Raw genomic sequence first — 14,719 nt, forward strand, 5'->3', positions numbered from 1 at the left:
AGTGAAGGTTAACTATGTCAACCCTTCCACGTCCGCCTTCTTTACGTGGAAGGGTTAATCTTTCTATGGCGGATTTAGGATGATGTTGTTTATGCTTAGTAAGTGTTGTTCTTGTTTTCCTTTGGAGTTGCTCGAGATCTGTGTGAGTCCAATGTATAATGCCAAAAGAGTATGTGAGTACTGGGATGACATATGTGTTTATTGCTTTAACTGTGTGTTTTGCATTTAACTATTATTATTATTATTATTAGCAATGGATATAAAGATTACTTAAAGGGTTTTGGAGTATGATTCACATAGGTCAAATGCAGAGAAGGAAAAAGCTTGCATACATCTTTTTGTCCAGTGTTTGGAATGTGCTTAATGAGGAGGAGAATATTATGCTGTCAGAAGCCATTTTGTAATCCTTGATTAATGATCATGTTTAGCTCCTTATTACAATCTATGAGCTTAGAGCAGGAGTGTAGTCATGTTTTAATTAGCACATGGAAAGCTGCAGTTTTGTAGTTGAAGAGTCAAAAGATGTAGGGATGTAGAATGGTTAAAAGGTTGGCTTTAGGTATTTTGTTCAGATTTGCCTTTCTGTAAGTGAGAGATTGATGTTGAAAAAGTTAAGTGTTTATATGGTTCATTTATGTGAGATGTAAAAAAGTTTTTGTTAACCACTAAGGCAAATACCTATAAACTAAACATGCAGTAGATGTGAGAAAAATTTATTTATTTATTCATGATATAATTACATACAGGTTCAATCAAGGATGCCAACTCTATGATGGTTACTCTGGCAATAACCCTAAATCTAATCGTTGGTGGAATAATTTTGTAACTGTTCCACCAGTAGCCACAACTATACAGGATTATTATTCATTAGCTGAAGAAAAGCATCTAAATTGGGTTTGTGCTTCCATATGATCAAGATACCATCCATATAGCATTTCTAACAAATGAAATTGTATGTTAGGGATGGGAACACTGCAAACTCTAGTTTTCTAATGACAAGCTCACAAAGTGAGTCTGACATCTTTTTTTTATATATTTATTGGAAAGGTATTAAATTTCATAACAAAATTTAATAGTATTTTAAATTATCTTACCTGAAACTCTTCTGCAAAATTCTTTGATGGATGAATATTTTTGTTATAAATGTAATCAGCTAAATCATCAACATTAAGCTCTTCTGAATAGTTTTGTTTTTTTGTTTTTTTTGTTTTTAAGAGAGATCCTTTATATAAATAAAATATTTGATTAATTACTTAAGAGAGTTAAATATTCTAAGTTTCTTAATAAAAATCTAAATACCTTTAGCAATATACAATGGAAGAGTTTTTTCACAATTTACAACCGGACAATCAGTTGCTTCATAATCAGAAACTGTATATGCCACTGACCATGTGACAGCATCCGATACAACTGGATCATGAATGGTAAAACACTGTTGTTTCTTTTTTTTATTTTGACTACAAAAATAGATAAATAAATCACGCTGACATTATTTTTAATTTGGATTTATAGTGAAGTAATATTTAATTTAAATACAGTCAGATAAAATTTGAAAAGGACCAAAAAAACATTGAATGGAGTACATTAAAGAATGGAATAACTTAATATCATCCTGTGGCCGTCGGCCATAGTTTTATATATATTTTTGTTAATTTTAGTTAGGCTTAGTATCTCCTCTGTTTTTTTGTCTTAACTGTTCTAGAACTTTCTCCCTTAATCCCTATTCCCTCGGGTGACATCACCAATTCTGTGAAACAATGTCAAGAAGACAAAAGGAGCAATAACCCCCTGGAGAGGAGGCGAGGTGAAAGAAAGGAGAAGTGGCTGCGATTTTGTCGAGAGAGGATGAAAACGAGTGTGGTCCTGACCGAGGGGTCGATCAAGGAGTAAGAAACCTTGCAATAGAAGGCCAAAGGAGGATCATACCCTGATCGCTTAGTGAGAGATCAGAGGTATCGGAACCTTGTAAGACGGCTGAATTATAGAGGAACGTAGGGCAATTGCTAAAGAAATCGAGTTCCCCCATGTTCAAATAACAGCAAGCGGGAAGACCACAAGACAACTTCAGAAAACGTAGACGTTCATAAGAGGAAAGAAAATAAGGTCTGCAGTCATTAAGAATTTCAAGACGGTGAATCATCCGAGACCACGTGGCAGAAAACTCCCGGGTATTTTCTCCTTTATTCTACTACTATCCCTATCTATATTTTATTTCTCCTTCCTTAGTTTGTAAGTAGGTTAAGTTTAGCTATAAGTTGTGTGTCGGTTGCTACAATAGAGGCTTGTTTGTGTAGACGATTATTGTATGTATACGAACCCAGTAGTCTGTAAGTTGGAATCATTTTAAAGAACCTGTGTTTGATGAATAAAAAAAATTTTGTATTTTTACTCGTTTTATATGTTTCCTGTCTGCAATAATATATTGCCCTCAAATGAAACATCACAATCCTTTGTAAGAAATGACTCCACAAATCCAAAAATAGGAAATGCTAATTCACATGTCTCTTTATATGTTTATTAGCATTTTCTATTTTTTCAAATAACTTATTGTGTTAAAAAGCTCAAAATAAGAAGCACTTAATAGTTAGTTCTTCAGAAGGAAACTATATCACTATATCAGGGAGAATTAATTCAATAACATTTATTAATAATATAAGCATATACAGTTGAGTCCCAGAAACTCAACTCTTCATAATATTCTGGAAAACTTGTTGTGACATAAAAAAAAAAAAAGCATACAAATGATCTAATTTCTACCCCTATAACTTAACACTAGGATCAAATAAGTTATTGTTTTAAATCTTCTGAAACTGTGTTGTTTTATTTTTTTGATTCACTAACACAAAGTGTGTTTCTATTTCAACACTTGGTGATATTCTGTAACACTTGGCTTTATTCAGTTGATTAAAGATGGAATATTGCCAAGTGTTGAAATAGAAACACACTTTGTGTTAGTGAATCAAAAAATTAAGATAGTGTTCTTCAATGGTAACACTTGATAATAGCATCAATTCCACGTGTTACAACAAAGAATATAACAAAATATTTACTAACCTAAAAGTAGTCACTGAATAGACAATAGTTTCTATTTGTAATTAAAACTTAACTACAAATAGAAATATGAATTTGCATGTATTATGAAAATTCTGTTATTTAGACTAGCATCATCATTACGCCATAAAACTTATCATTTTCTACAACTCATCAACTTCTCAATCCACATTAAATCCAGTTTGTGGAACTCTACTGTATGTAAATTTCAGAAAAATACTTAAAAAAACTCATTGGGATACATAACATTCTTATTTACATAAAATATTTTATGGTAATTTACATTATAAATATGAAAATACTTCATAATTATAAAAGATCAAACTCTGAAATAAAATTATTATTCTGTATAAATCCCATAGTCTTTTTCTAGTTGTGCATCCATAAGACCACATTATTATAGATCATAATTATGATCCTAAATTATCAGTATCAATATTTAAAAAAAATTCATCAGAAATTTAATAAAAAATGAAGAAATTTTTCACCATGATAAAATGTTCATGAGATGTATAGCATTGAGTTAACATTGGAACACTGGATAACACTGTCTTTTCAGCATTATCCATGTTTAATGATGTTTAATGATATGATGTTAAAAGTTAAAAATTTTAAAACAACTATAAGTATAACAAACATCGTAAAGCCTGATATGTATGTAGAAACATCACCAAACAATTGCCTAAATAATCGGGCTATAACTCTGCTAAATTTAATAATTAATACTAAGTAATTTGCTACTAGAGGTAGATGTTAGGTGCCATCTCTTAACTAAATTAATAATTAAAATTTTTAACAATGTATTAAATAATTTAGAACCATCTGGAATAATTAAATAATTTGGAACTATTTAGCAGAGTTATAGACCAATTATTTAGGTGATCATTTGGTGATGTTTNCTACTAGAGGTAGATGTTAGGTGCCATCTCTTAACTAAATTAATAATTAAAATTTTTAACAATGTATTAAATAATTTAGAACCATCTGGAATAATTAAATAATTTGGAACTATTTAGCAGAGTTATAGACCAATTATTTAGGTGATCATTTGGTAATGTTTCTATATACATATCAAGCTTTGAACCATATATAGATATCAACAGGGCCAATCAGAGGGAGGTCAAGAGGAGCAGCTGCCTCAGGCCTTGCAATACTAGGGGCCTCAAGTTGGTAACTCAATATGTTAGACAAAAATATAGGAGAAGGCAAAGTGATTTCACAGCTTGTAGAATGGCCTTAATTTTACAATTAAACTCCCCAAAAAATATTTGAGAAAAAATTTTCCAATTTTTAATATAGAAAACACTTTTTGTCTGAACTGTCCATAGCTAAAGCAGGTATAAAATTTATAATCAAACTAAAAGACCCCTAGCTGGACAATAAAGCCTTTTTGGTGTTTGGCACCAGTAATATAATAACAGAATAGATAGGCCTTTCTGAAATCCCTTGTAATCCCTCTGAAATCCTTCTAAATGTAAAAAAATTGCAACCAAAAATGAAATCACTCCAGAATTTGAAATAAATCATTGATTAAAAGACCAAAAACCTGCTGAAGAATATTTTCATTTTGCCTTTTAACAAAATTATCAAATCAATAATAGATGGATTCAATTTCAAGCAATTTCTTCAATTTGCAATTTTTTTGAAGTTTTATGGAAATTTAATGAAATTGATCAAGAGAATATAGTTTCAAAGGCAAAATTATTGCTAGAGAAATATAAAAATGAAATAAGTAATGAAATTGTAGAAGAACTAATACTGCCAAAGCATGTTTACAAATCCAATTTTAAACTAAGCACGAAACTGGCAGAATTACTTAAGGAATTTATCAACATGAGATTCGTAAACATATTTCCCAATATAACAATTGTGCTTCAAATTTTTTAATCTCTCACCTTCTGCTACAGAAGGTGAGAGATTAAAGGTGTAGCAGAAGGTGTAGCAGAAGGTGAGAGATCATTTAGTGTTCTGACAAGAATTAAAAACTATCTATAATCGACAATGTGTCAGGAACAATTAAATGGAAAGCAACACTTGTATTTTAGACTATTCTGAAATAATCATTAAATACTATTGACTTTATTTTCTTGTCCACAATTTTATTTTAAATTTTGAAGAACCTCTAAAATATTAGTTGCACCAGGCCTTGCATTTTCTCTGAAAGATTCTGCATATCGAGTACCATTGTGGATTTATACTTAGGCCATGGGTGTAGAAATCATTCCCCAGCTGGTGCCGTGATTAATTGCGTAAGGTTATATCTAAATTTAAATGCATCTGGAAGCAAAGGTTTCCTCAGGGTCTGGGTGGTGCAACTAGCAAGCAACTGCACAGCAAGCGAAGGTTGCAGGTTCAAGCCCCACCTTGGGTCAGTTCTTTTCTTCCAGATAGTTCTAAATTATTTAATACATTGTTAAAAATTTTAATTATTAATTTAGTTAAGAGATGGTACCTAACATCTACCTCTAGTAGCAAATTACTTAATATTAATTATTAAATTTAGTGGAGTTATAGCATGATTATTTAGGTGATCATTTCATGAAGTTTTTATAACAACATTCAGGCATGTGTTCTTTTGCCATTTGTCTAATGAAAACATTTTTGAAAAGGATGAAATACTTCTGAAAACATTTCTTTTCATCATTAAACATGGATAATGTTGAAAAAACAGTGTTCTCAGTGCTATATGTATCAGAAATTTAATAACTTATTTATTTTAAGAAATGGAATAATTTTCTGAGTTATTAAAACATAGTAAAAATTTTTATCTGGCGAAAGCTATCATGAGTATTTTGTTAAGATTCAAGCTCCAAATGAGAGGTTTTTTGACTGCTTGAATTGTAGATCTTGTACAAGCAGAAAAGTCAAAGGAACCATATAATACAATGTCACTTCACGCCAACATTTATTATATGATTACCGTATTTTGACGAGTATAAGTTGCTGTCAAGTATAAGACGCACCCCTATTTTAAGACAAAAAATTTAGAAAAAAACTTTTTTAATGGGATTGTCTAAAGATGCATTTTATTCGTATTTTTACTCAAGAATGTGACGGAGGGATGAATCCATACATTTATTAAACTGAAATAATTGTCATTTCTTAATGTAAACTCAGAGGTCACGTGATCACAGTCGACAGAACATGGCGGCGATGACTCGTGCGTCGCTACTCTGGTAATCTAGGTACTCTAGCAATTCGGTTGAGGGACCATCTGTCTAACGGACCACTGCACAGGTTGGTTCCTAGAGTGGACCACTACTATAGATCATTTCGCTGTAAAAATGGTTACCTGTCGAGTATAAGACGCACCATGATTTTAAGCCCCAAACGTAGAAAAAAAAGTGTAACTTATATTTGTCAAAATACGGTATAACACTTATATGTTGTGGCGTTACAGGAGTGGCGTCTTGGAGAATGAACTCGTCCGCTAGTACTTTCAGTATTATATAACTACTGTCTTCAGGCGGTCTATCGAATACAACAGATTAAGATTTTCGAACTCTAATCCGACGGTTTCACAAATTTCGGATTTTCGAAATTATCGAACAATATTTCCGACGGTTTAACTGATTTTTCATTTTTGAATGTTATTTAAAAATCCTTTTGTGCATCACAGCGCATGGAAGGAAAACAATTTTAAATAAGCATGTGTTAGGAAAAATAAGGTCGTAAAAGAGCCCAGAACATGCATAAAGTATAAGATATGTCAAAAAGACATCTGAGTTGCAAAGACTTCAACATCGTGCATTGAGTTGTTTAAAAGCTGTTTACCCAAATTTCTGGTAATTCGAGAGTTGGGGAGTTGCACGGTTCAGTAGCAGAAATATAGAGACTCTCCCAAACAAATAGCTCTTTATGTTCGTTGCAGCATTTCAGTAATTAGTAGTTAGTTAGTTAGTTAGTTAGTTCCGTTAAAACCGTTAGTTCTAAACATAACGGTTTTGTTCTACCAATAACACCGACACCAAGTCTAACAAGACTACTATGTAATGATAGGGATAGATACCAGTGGAATGAAAAATCAGGAATCTACCAAGTCCTGCTAAAACATACCTTGTCAGATGAAGAAACCAGTTATGTAGGGGCCACAGCTAGAAGATTATGCTCACGTATTCTCGAACATCAAGAAGACATCAAAAAATGGCAGGCCTGTTACAGAGTTAGCAAAGAAAGTGCTTGATCACAATGCTGCAACGAACATAAAGAGCTATGTGTTTGGGAGAGTCTCTATATTTCTGCTACTGAACCGTGCAACTCCCCAACTCTCGAATTACCAGAAATTTGGGTAACAGCTTTTAAACAACTGAATGCACGATGTTGAAGTCTTTGCAACTCAGATGTCTTTTTGACATATCTTATACTTTATGCATGTTCTGGGCTCTTTTACGACCTTATTTTTCCTAACACATGCTTATTTAAAATTGTTTTCCTTCCATGCGCTATGATGCACAAAAGGATTTTTAAATAACATTCAAAAATGAAAAATCAGTTAAACCGTCGAAAATATTGTTCGATAATTTCGAAAATCTGAAATTTGTGAAACCGTTGGATTAGAGTTCGAAAATCTTAATCTGTTGTATTCGATAGACCGCCTGAAGACAGTAGTTATATAATACTGAAAGTACTAGCGGATGAGTTCATTTTTCTAAAGTCAGACAAGTTCATTCTCCAAGACGCCACTCCTGTAACGCTACAACACGTAAGTGTTATGATCATACAAAGGAACCATAGTTGTACATGCAACCCTTTGTGAGATACTTCCCTCCAAATGTCAGTTTTTAACATGTATCAGTATATTGCCTATTTTCCACACTCTGTGTTATCAAGGCTTGCTATCCCTTGTCTTGACCGATGCTTCGCATGTAGTTGTGCTCTTTGGTGCTCGCTATTGCTCATGCCTCAGCGCCTGGATGGTGGTGAGCCTCCACACCTCCGTAAAACTATTTAACATCAAGTACTCCATGAACAGTCAAAGTAGACTACTCAAAGCCTGCATAGTCGTGTTGGCTAAATAGTTAAACGCGATAGTCTTAGTGGAGCCACATAACTTGTGATCTCATGCAACCCAATTTTAGGGCTGTATCTTGCAAAGGATTGCTTGTAGAGATATGGTTCCTTTGATTTTTTTGCTCCCATAGGTATGCTCTGCAGCTCTGATAAAGTCCCAAACATCTCATTCAGAGGTTGAATTGAGCCAATATTTCAACTATTATGTCTGCCATCATGAACATATGCAGAAAAGGCAAAGGGGCACTTATATCTCCTTGGCATTGAGTAAAAAATTCCACAAATTATAATCATAACAGTGTGATTGAGATATGTAATCTTACACTTATTCATTATTATATGTAGTATATTAATTATTGTTATTATACCATAATAATAATATTAAAAAATAAATGAAACAATAAAAATAAATAAAATTTAAATCAAGGATTTCAAAATAAAATAATTTCAGATAAAAAAATTCATTGTAATTAATTAATTAGAAGTAAACTTACCAATATTTATGAACTTTTAATCCAACAATAAAAATAACAATTATGAGCAGAACTAACATCCCAAGGACTATGAAGATAAAATGTAAAAAAGGCAATCCAAATATGGATTTTTCAAATTTGTCATCACTTTGATAGCTAACTATAATTTACATAAAATAATTCAATTAATTTCTTAAAGATTAAACATATTTAATTGAAAAAATTTTTTTGTATAATATCAAATTAAATTTTATACCAATAACGTGCTGTCTTGCTTCAGAGATAGATGATTGCTTCTTCTAATAATATAAAAAAAATTATTTATTTATTTTTACAAATAAGAAGAAAGTCCCAAAGGACAGTTGATATCTTCCCCCAAGTTAACAAATATACAAACAAATATAAATATAACAAATAAAGAAAAAAGAAATAACAATTTAATAAAATTAAAAATTATATTACATGTTTTTACATTTTAATTTAATTTTAATTTAAAATTAAATTAAAACATTTTAATTTAAAAAAAATTAAGAAATAAAAAGTTATCAAAATTATACATAAATAAATCTCACAAAACCTGATAAATTTGTAAAGCCAAACACCACTGAATTACATCGAGCTACTTTTCTGTGATTATATTTAATTAATTAAGCTAAAAAATAACTAATAACTAATTAAGCTAAATAATTTGTAACTGAGGATGGTATATCATATTTAAATATGTCTGGAAGAGGAGATTGGAATGGAGGCTCAGGTAGCATCCACATGGTACACGGGAGTTGTGGGTTTGAGTCCTGCTCTGGGCAGGTTCTTTTCTTCCAGAATATTCTAAATTATTTAATAAATATAATTGCGAAAAAGTAGCCCAATGTAATCTGGTGGGTGTTTGGCCTCATCAAAATTATTTAAATTTTGAGAAATACAATACAAAAGACCCTTGAGATACACCCAAACAAAAAAATGGAATGAACATGCAAGATGAAGGCTGTAAATTTTTTGAAGAAACAGAATAGCCCATCATAATAAATAAAACCATTAAAAAATTTAAAATAAAGTGATTGAATTATTTGATATGCTCAAAAAATAAAGGAAAACCTAATCTAATTCTTGCAAAGTTATGATTCTGAGTATATGGTAAATTTCAAAATTTATTAAAATATAAATAAACTTTTTCAAGAGCTCTTATAACACATTGCAATTATATTATTGTAAATTTTCTTTCCATTTTGTTTTATTTTCTTTTTTCTTATTATCTTTTCGTTCCTTCTGTGCCATTACCTTTTCTTAAACTCATGTGAGTTGGCATCTGATTGGCCAACGAGTGTCACATGGGTGAGAAAGTCCACCCCAAGACATATAAAACAGGCAGGAGTTACGTGTGAGGGAACTGTTTCTTCTGTTTCATCCTGCCCTCTGCTCACCATCCACATTAGAGCTCCAACCAACAATGGAGGCATGTGGAGACACTTTGAATTGGCAAAGACAGTATATAAGAGCATAAGAAAATAGAAACGGGATGCAAGGAAGGGTCTTGGCGAGATCATCACAATTGAATCCGTTTCCATCAAACTGCATAGTAGGAAGATTTATCTAGAAGAAAAACAAGGACGTTCATTTTAGAAGAAACTGGTGACTAAGTTTTATGTACTGACCAAGTGAGTGCAATTATTGTAAGTGAAATGGGCAGCCCATGTCATTAACGACTCTCCAGCTGGAATCACTTTTCCTTATTGTGTTAGCTAACATGTTCTTGTACACTCCTTTCATTTTTTCCTTTCTCTGTCTCCTAGAAATACACATTACGAGATATCACTAGTCTAAGATGTCTTAGCTTTTGTCGAAAAATATTAGATTGTAAATTGAATTGTACTAAATGTTTCATTGTAATAATTATTTAAGGAAGGAGTAAATTTCTCTGTTGCCCATTAAGCCAACTCATTTGCTCGTCTTCATCTGTCCCATAGACCCATGAACTATGGGGATTACTATACTTTAGCAATTTTATCCAAAAGGGAAGATGCAGCCATAGACCAAATGGGTAATCCATAATGTATGCAAGACTGAAAATTAGTAAAAAAAAGCTCTTAATGCACTTTTAGATAAGATGGGATATTATGGAAATTTTATAAACCTATGTCTAATAGGCAAAGATTTAACTATTTTATCAATATGATTTTTAAAAGTAAGTTTAGTAGCATAGATTATTCCCAGATTGTTGAATGACATAACATAATTAACAGGAGTGGAGTCAATGTAAAAAGTAGGTAAAGGAGAATTGAGAATTAAGGTATATACCATAAAAAATAGTAGAATTTCTACACTGGAGTTTTGTAAAATGTACATACCTATAAGCCTTTTACCGGTGTGCATCTCAGAACAAACTATACAATAAAGTTACAAACGTTTTCAAACCATTACGGTTCTTCTTCAGGTAATTTGAACTTCCTAATGGAATGTACTTCAATTCAAAGTTGTTATGAAATATAATCCAGAACGTTGTCCCAAGTGAATGGATGACATCATTATGGATTTGGTGCTATGCATGTTGTGTGTTATCGTAGAGTTTTATCCAGTAGGGCATGCCAGGTGGTTGATAGAGCAATTTCTTCCTTGTAGTTAATACAATTACTCTCCTTAATGTTATTTAAGCATATGTAGATCACCTCAAGCCATCTGAGGTGGTCCATGTGGTGGGTGGTGTAGAGAATATAGGTTCTATATCCAGATCCAAAGAATATATGGCCAGAGCTGTGTTGGTTCTTTTATGTTGAATATCCACTTTATGTTCTTTAATTCTGGTTTCGAGGGTGCGTTTGGTTGATCCTATATAGACCATACTTCTATTACACCTGTGATCAATGATAGAGATGGTATACATGCCTGGAAGTTTGTTTCTGTCACATAACCATAGTTTTCTGTATATTAATCCTGAGATTAGCACAATAAAATAGACTTTTTAGCAAGCAAATATCAGACTGTAGGATTTTTGGATCAGAACATATTAACTTAATGTCATTGACACATGCTACAATGTGAGATTTAAGATGGCAAAGAAGATTGTTAATATATATCGAGAAAAAAAGGCCACTGAGAATGGATCCTTGTTGAATACCATATAAGGGATTAAAATCGAGAAATTCAAAATTGGCTACTTTGATTTTACATTTTTGTAGCAAAAGTGATTATTGAGCCATGAATAAAATGCTGGGTCAATATTATTTAAAAGAAAATTTATAAAAAAACAAAACACTGCTTTACTGGATTTCATTTTATTAATAAGTTTCTCTCAAGTAGTTTCACACAATCAAATTCATTATCAGGAGATGCAGAAGTGAATTAGTTTAGTAGTTGTCACCTAAGTTTGCACAACAACCAGATGTTAAACAAACAACTTATTACCATTGAAATCAACCCCTAGATTGTGTTATTACTAAACTAATTCATTTGTGCATCTCCTGATGATAGACTTAGTTGCCTGAAAATACTTGAGATAAATTTGTTAATAAAGTGAATACCAGCAAAACAATGTTCTGTTTTGTTATGTTTTAAAGAATTTGGAGTTAATTGAATGGAATTAATTGAAAGAAAATAAATTTTCTTTCAATTAATATGAAAAAACAAATTAAATGAAAGACATAAAAAATAAACTTACTGCACTAATTGTTCTAATTCGAATATTATATAGTACTCCTGGAGATAAACGAACATTTTTATATTTTCCATATGTCTTTTGATCTCCTACAATAAAATAGTGATAATCCTCTTTTGGTAGATCTTTGGCATCTAATTCTGCAGTAATGTAGTAAGGTATTTTTGCAAGTGTAGCACTGTCATGGTCTAGTAAATGTTGTTGGTTGATTTCTTCCCTATTTCTACCATCTTCCACAATTATTTGATATTTTCTGCAAATAATAATAATGTAATTTGTTTTAAAGATAGATGGTTAGGGTTCCATCATATATTAATACTGTACTTAGAAATTAATTTTAATTAACATATTTTCAATAGTGTCAATAAATTCATTATGTAAGTTGATATTCTTTGTAATAAGCATTTCTTCATCTAATGTGCATGATGAGCATTTGTTTTTGACGATGCATACTATGTCAAGGCCACAGAAAAATAGGTGAAATTTTAACTTTAATTAATACTAAATTATTTGTCAACTTCAATCTTTACCTATTATGTTCAGAATATTTTTCAAGAATAAAACTTAATATTATGGTGATACACCAATGTATTTTGTTATATTTCATACATATGTTTTATATGTGTTTTTTTATTTTCCCTTCCTTCTTTGTTCTGTGTTCCTTTGTATACTTCCTGGAACTTTCTTTCAAGTGTGGGTGGTGGATAACCTGGTTAGGGGACAAAAGAAAAGAAATAGCCCAGAGGGCAAGTAAGAGATGAGAGGGTCACTTTTGCCTTGGACCTAGAAGAGGGAAGACACGTCAGGTCTCCAGGTCGTTTTAGCATCGACTGGAAAAAGGTCACAAAAAGTTCAGAAGAAAGAAGTATCGTGACTAAGGACATTTGTAGGCTAAAGAACTAAGAAACTTATTCGTAGACTCTCACATAAGATCCATCCCCAAAAGAAATTCCAGGACGACATCATCCAACCACTGACACCTCGATCACCGACTCGGGTACCCGTTCATGCTTAAACTTATATTCTTGTCCCTCATGATCTATCCTTATCTCTTTTTCTTTAGAGTAAGTAGTTTTAAGTTAGGTTATATATATTCTTTGTATCACGAAAAAAATTTGTTCGACTGTGGATCTGAACAGGTGTTGTTTTGTTTTGTTGGAAAATAAGGAATCAGGAGTGTCGGAATCCACAAGAACCTTTCTTGTAGAAGTTTATACGAGAAAAATAAAAGCATGTTTTATTGTTTTAATGCCTGCCTCTTGTAAAAATCAAAACTCACCACGTGCATACAACAACAATATATAGGTTTTAAAATATGTCAGAAAAACACAAAGTATGCCTAGAAAAAGTCATTAAAAATTATTCATTATATACTGTATATTTAATCATGATCAAACAGACTGTAGCTTCCAGAAAAATCCAGTCTAAATAAAATTTCACATTCTTTACTTTAATTTTATTGATATTTATTCTATTTTATCCTATTTTTTTTCATTGTGTCACTATGCAACGTGCAATTGACACCAAGATAAAATATAAAAAAATATGCAATTTTTATATATTACAAATTTCTGAATCATTAGCAAATAACTTCAATAACTATCTAAGAAAGATTTGAACAGCTATCTATGAAAGATTTGAAACTTTAAATCAATTCTCATAAACAATATCTATCTATCGAAAATGCTAACATCGTAAGCTGTTACATTCTTTGATGAATAAACTTCATTAATTAAAGAAGTGTAGTATGTTAATTAGTTTAGTTAATGTAGAGTATATAGATTTATAAACAAATTTTTAGAAAATTATTAATTATTTAAACAAAATATAAAAAGTATATTACATTATTCTTGAATGTCCAGATGAAAATTTAATTATAATAGAATCACTTAGTGTCCTGTTATCCACAATTTCCACAATTGAAGGCAACATAGATCCTAAATTTAAAATAAATAAAATGATTTACTTTAAAAATGAAATTTAAAATAATCAATTCTTTTGGTGTTTGGTTTATTTCATGACTAAAATCTGTTATTTTTAAAATAAATTTTTATTGTATTTTGTCATTTTCCTAATTTTAAAATTTATAACTAAGAGTGTGTAAATTAAAAATACAGAATATGAAAATGAATTTATCCTAGCAGTTTCTAGAAATTTATTCTAAATTTATAATATTAAATTATAAAAAAAGTAGATAATGTGTAGAATTTGTTTAAATAATAATAAAATATTTTTATTGTAATAATAATTTAATTGATGTATAAATATTTACAAGCTTAAAAAATTATATCTTACCAAATAAATAAATACATTTTAATTATTTAAATCTTGATTTTTATTAATAACTAGCTGCAAGGACCCGCTTCGCTGGGTTTTTATTTGTTCGTACATTTGTATGTAATATAGTTTTTGTTTTTTATATATAAAATACTGTTTTTCTAAGTAATCTAGAATCTAGCTGCAAGGACCCGCTTCGCTGGGCAAAAAGTAACGATAGTGAAGATTAAGATAATTACATTATAGCCAATCTTACCCG

At 30.9% G+C, this 14,719-nt stretch overlaps 1 protein-coding gene across 1 annotated transcript in view; it reads right to left on the bottom strand.

Moving 5' to 3' along the window:
• LOC111625314 (receptor-type tyrosine-protein phosphatase mu-like) overlaps positions 1 to 14,719 on the bottom strand; it is a 97,716-nt gene that overhangs the window by 25,159 nt on the left and 57,838 nt on the right. The window contains exons 20-25 of the mRNA XM_023368439.1: positions 14,027 to 14,120; positions 12,187 to 12,436; positions 8,791 to 8,833; positions 8,556 to 8,694; positions 1,300 to 1,457; positions 1,095 to 1,222 (exon numbers count right to left, since the gene is read on the bottom strand). Coding sequence (XP_023224207.1) covers positions 1,095 to 1,222; positions 1,300 to 1,457; positions 8,556 to 8,694; positions 8,791 to 8,833; positions 12,187 to 12,436; positions 14,027 to 14,120 — 812 coding nt within the window. The remainder of the gene's footprint in view (positions 1 to 1,094; positions 1,223 to 1,299; positions 1,458 to 8,555; positions 8,695 to 8,790; positions 8,834 to 12,186; positions 12,437 to 14,026; positions 14,121 to 14,719) is intronic.

Source organism: Centruroides sculpturatus, unplaced genomic scaffold, assembly GCF_000671375.1.
Source record: "Centruroides sculpturatus isolate CEXI.00-Female unplaced genomic scaffold, Cexi_2.0 scaffold303, whole genome shotgun sequence".
Classification (NCBI taxonomy): Eukaryota; Metazoa; Arthropoda; class Arachnida; order Scorpiones; family Buthidae; genus Centruroides; species Centruroides sculpturatus.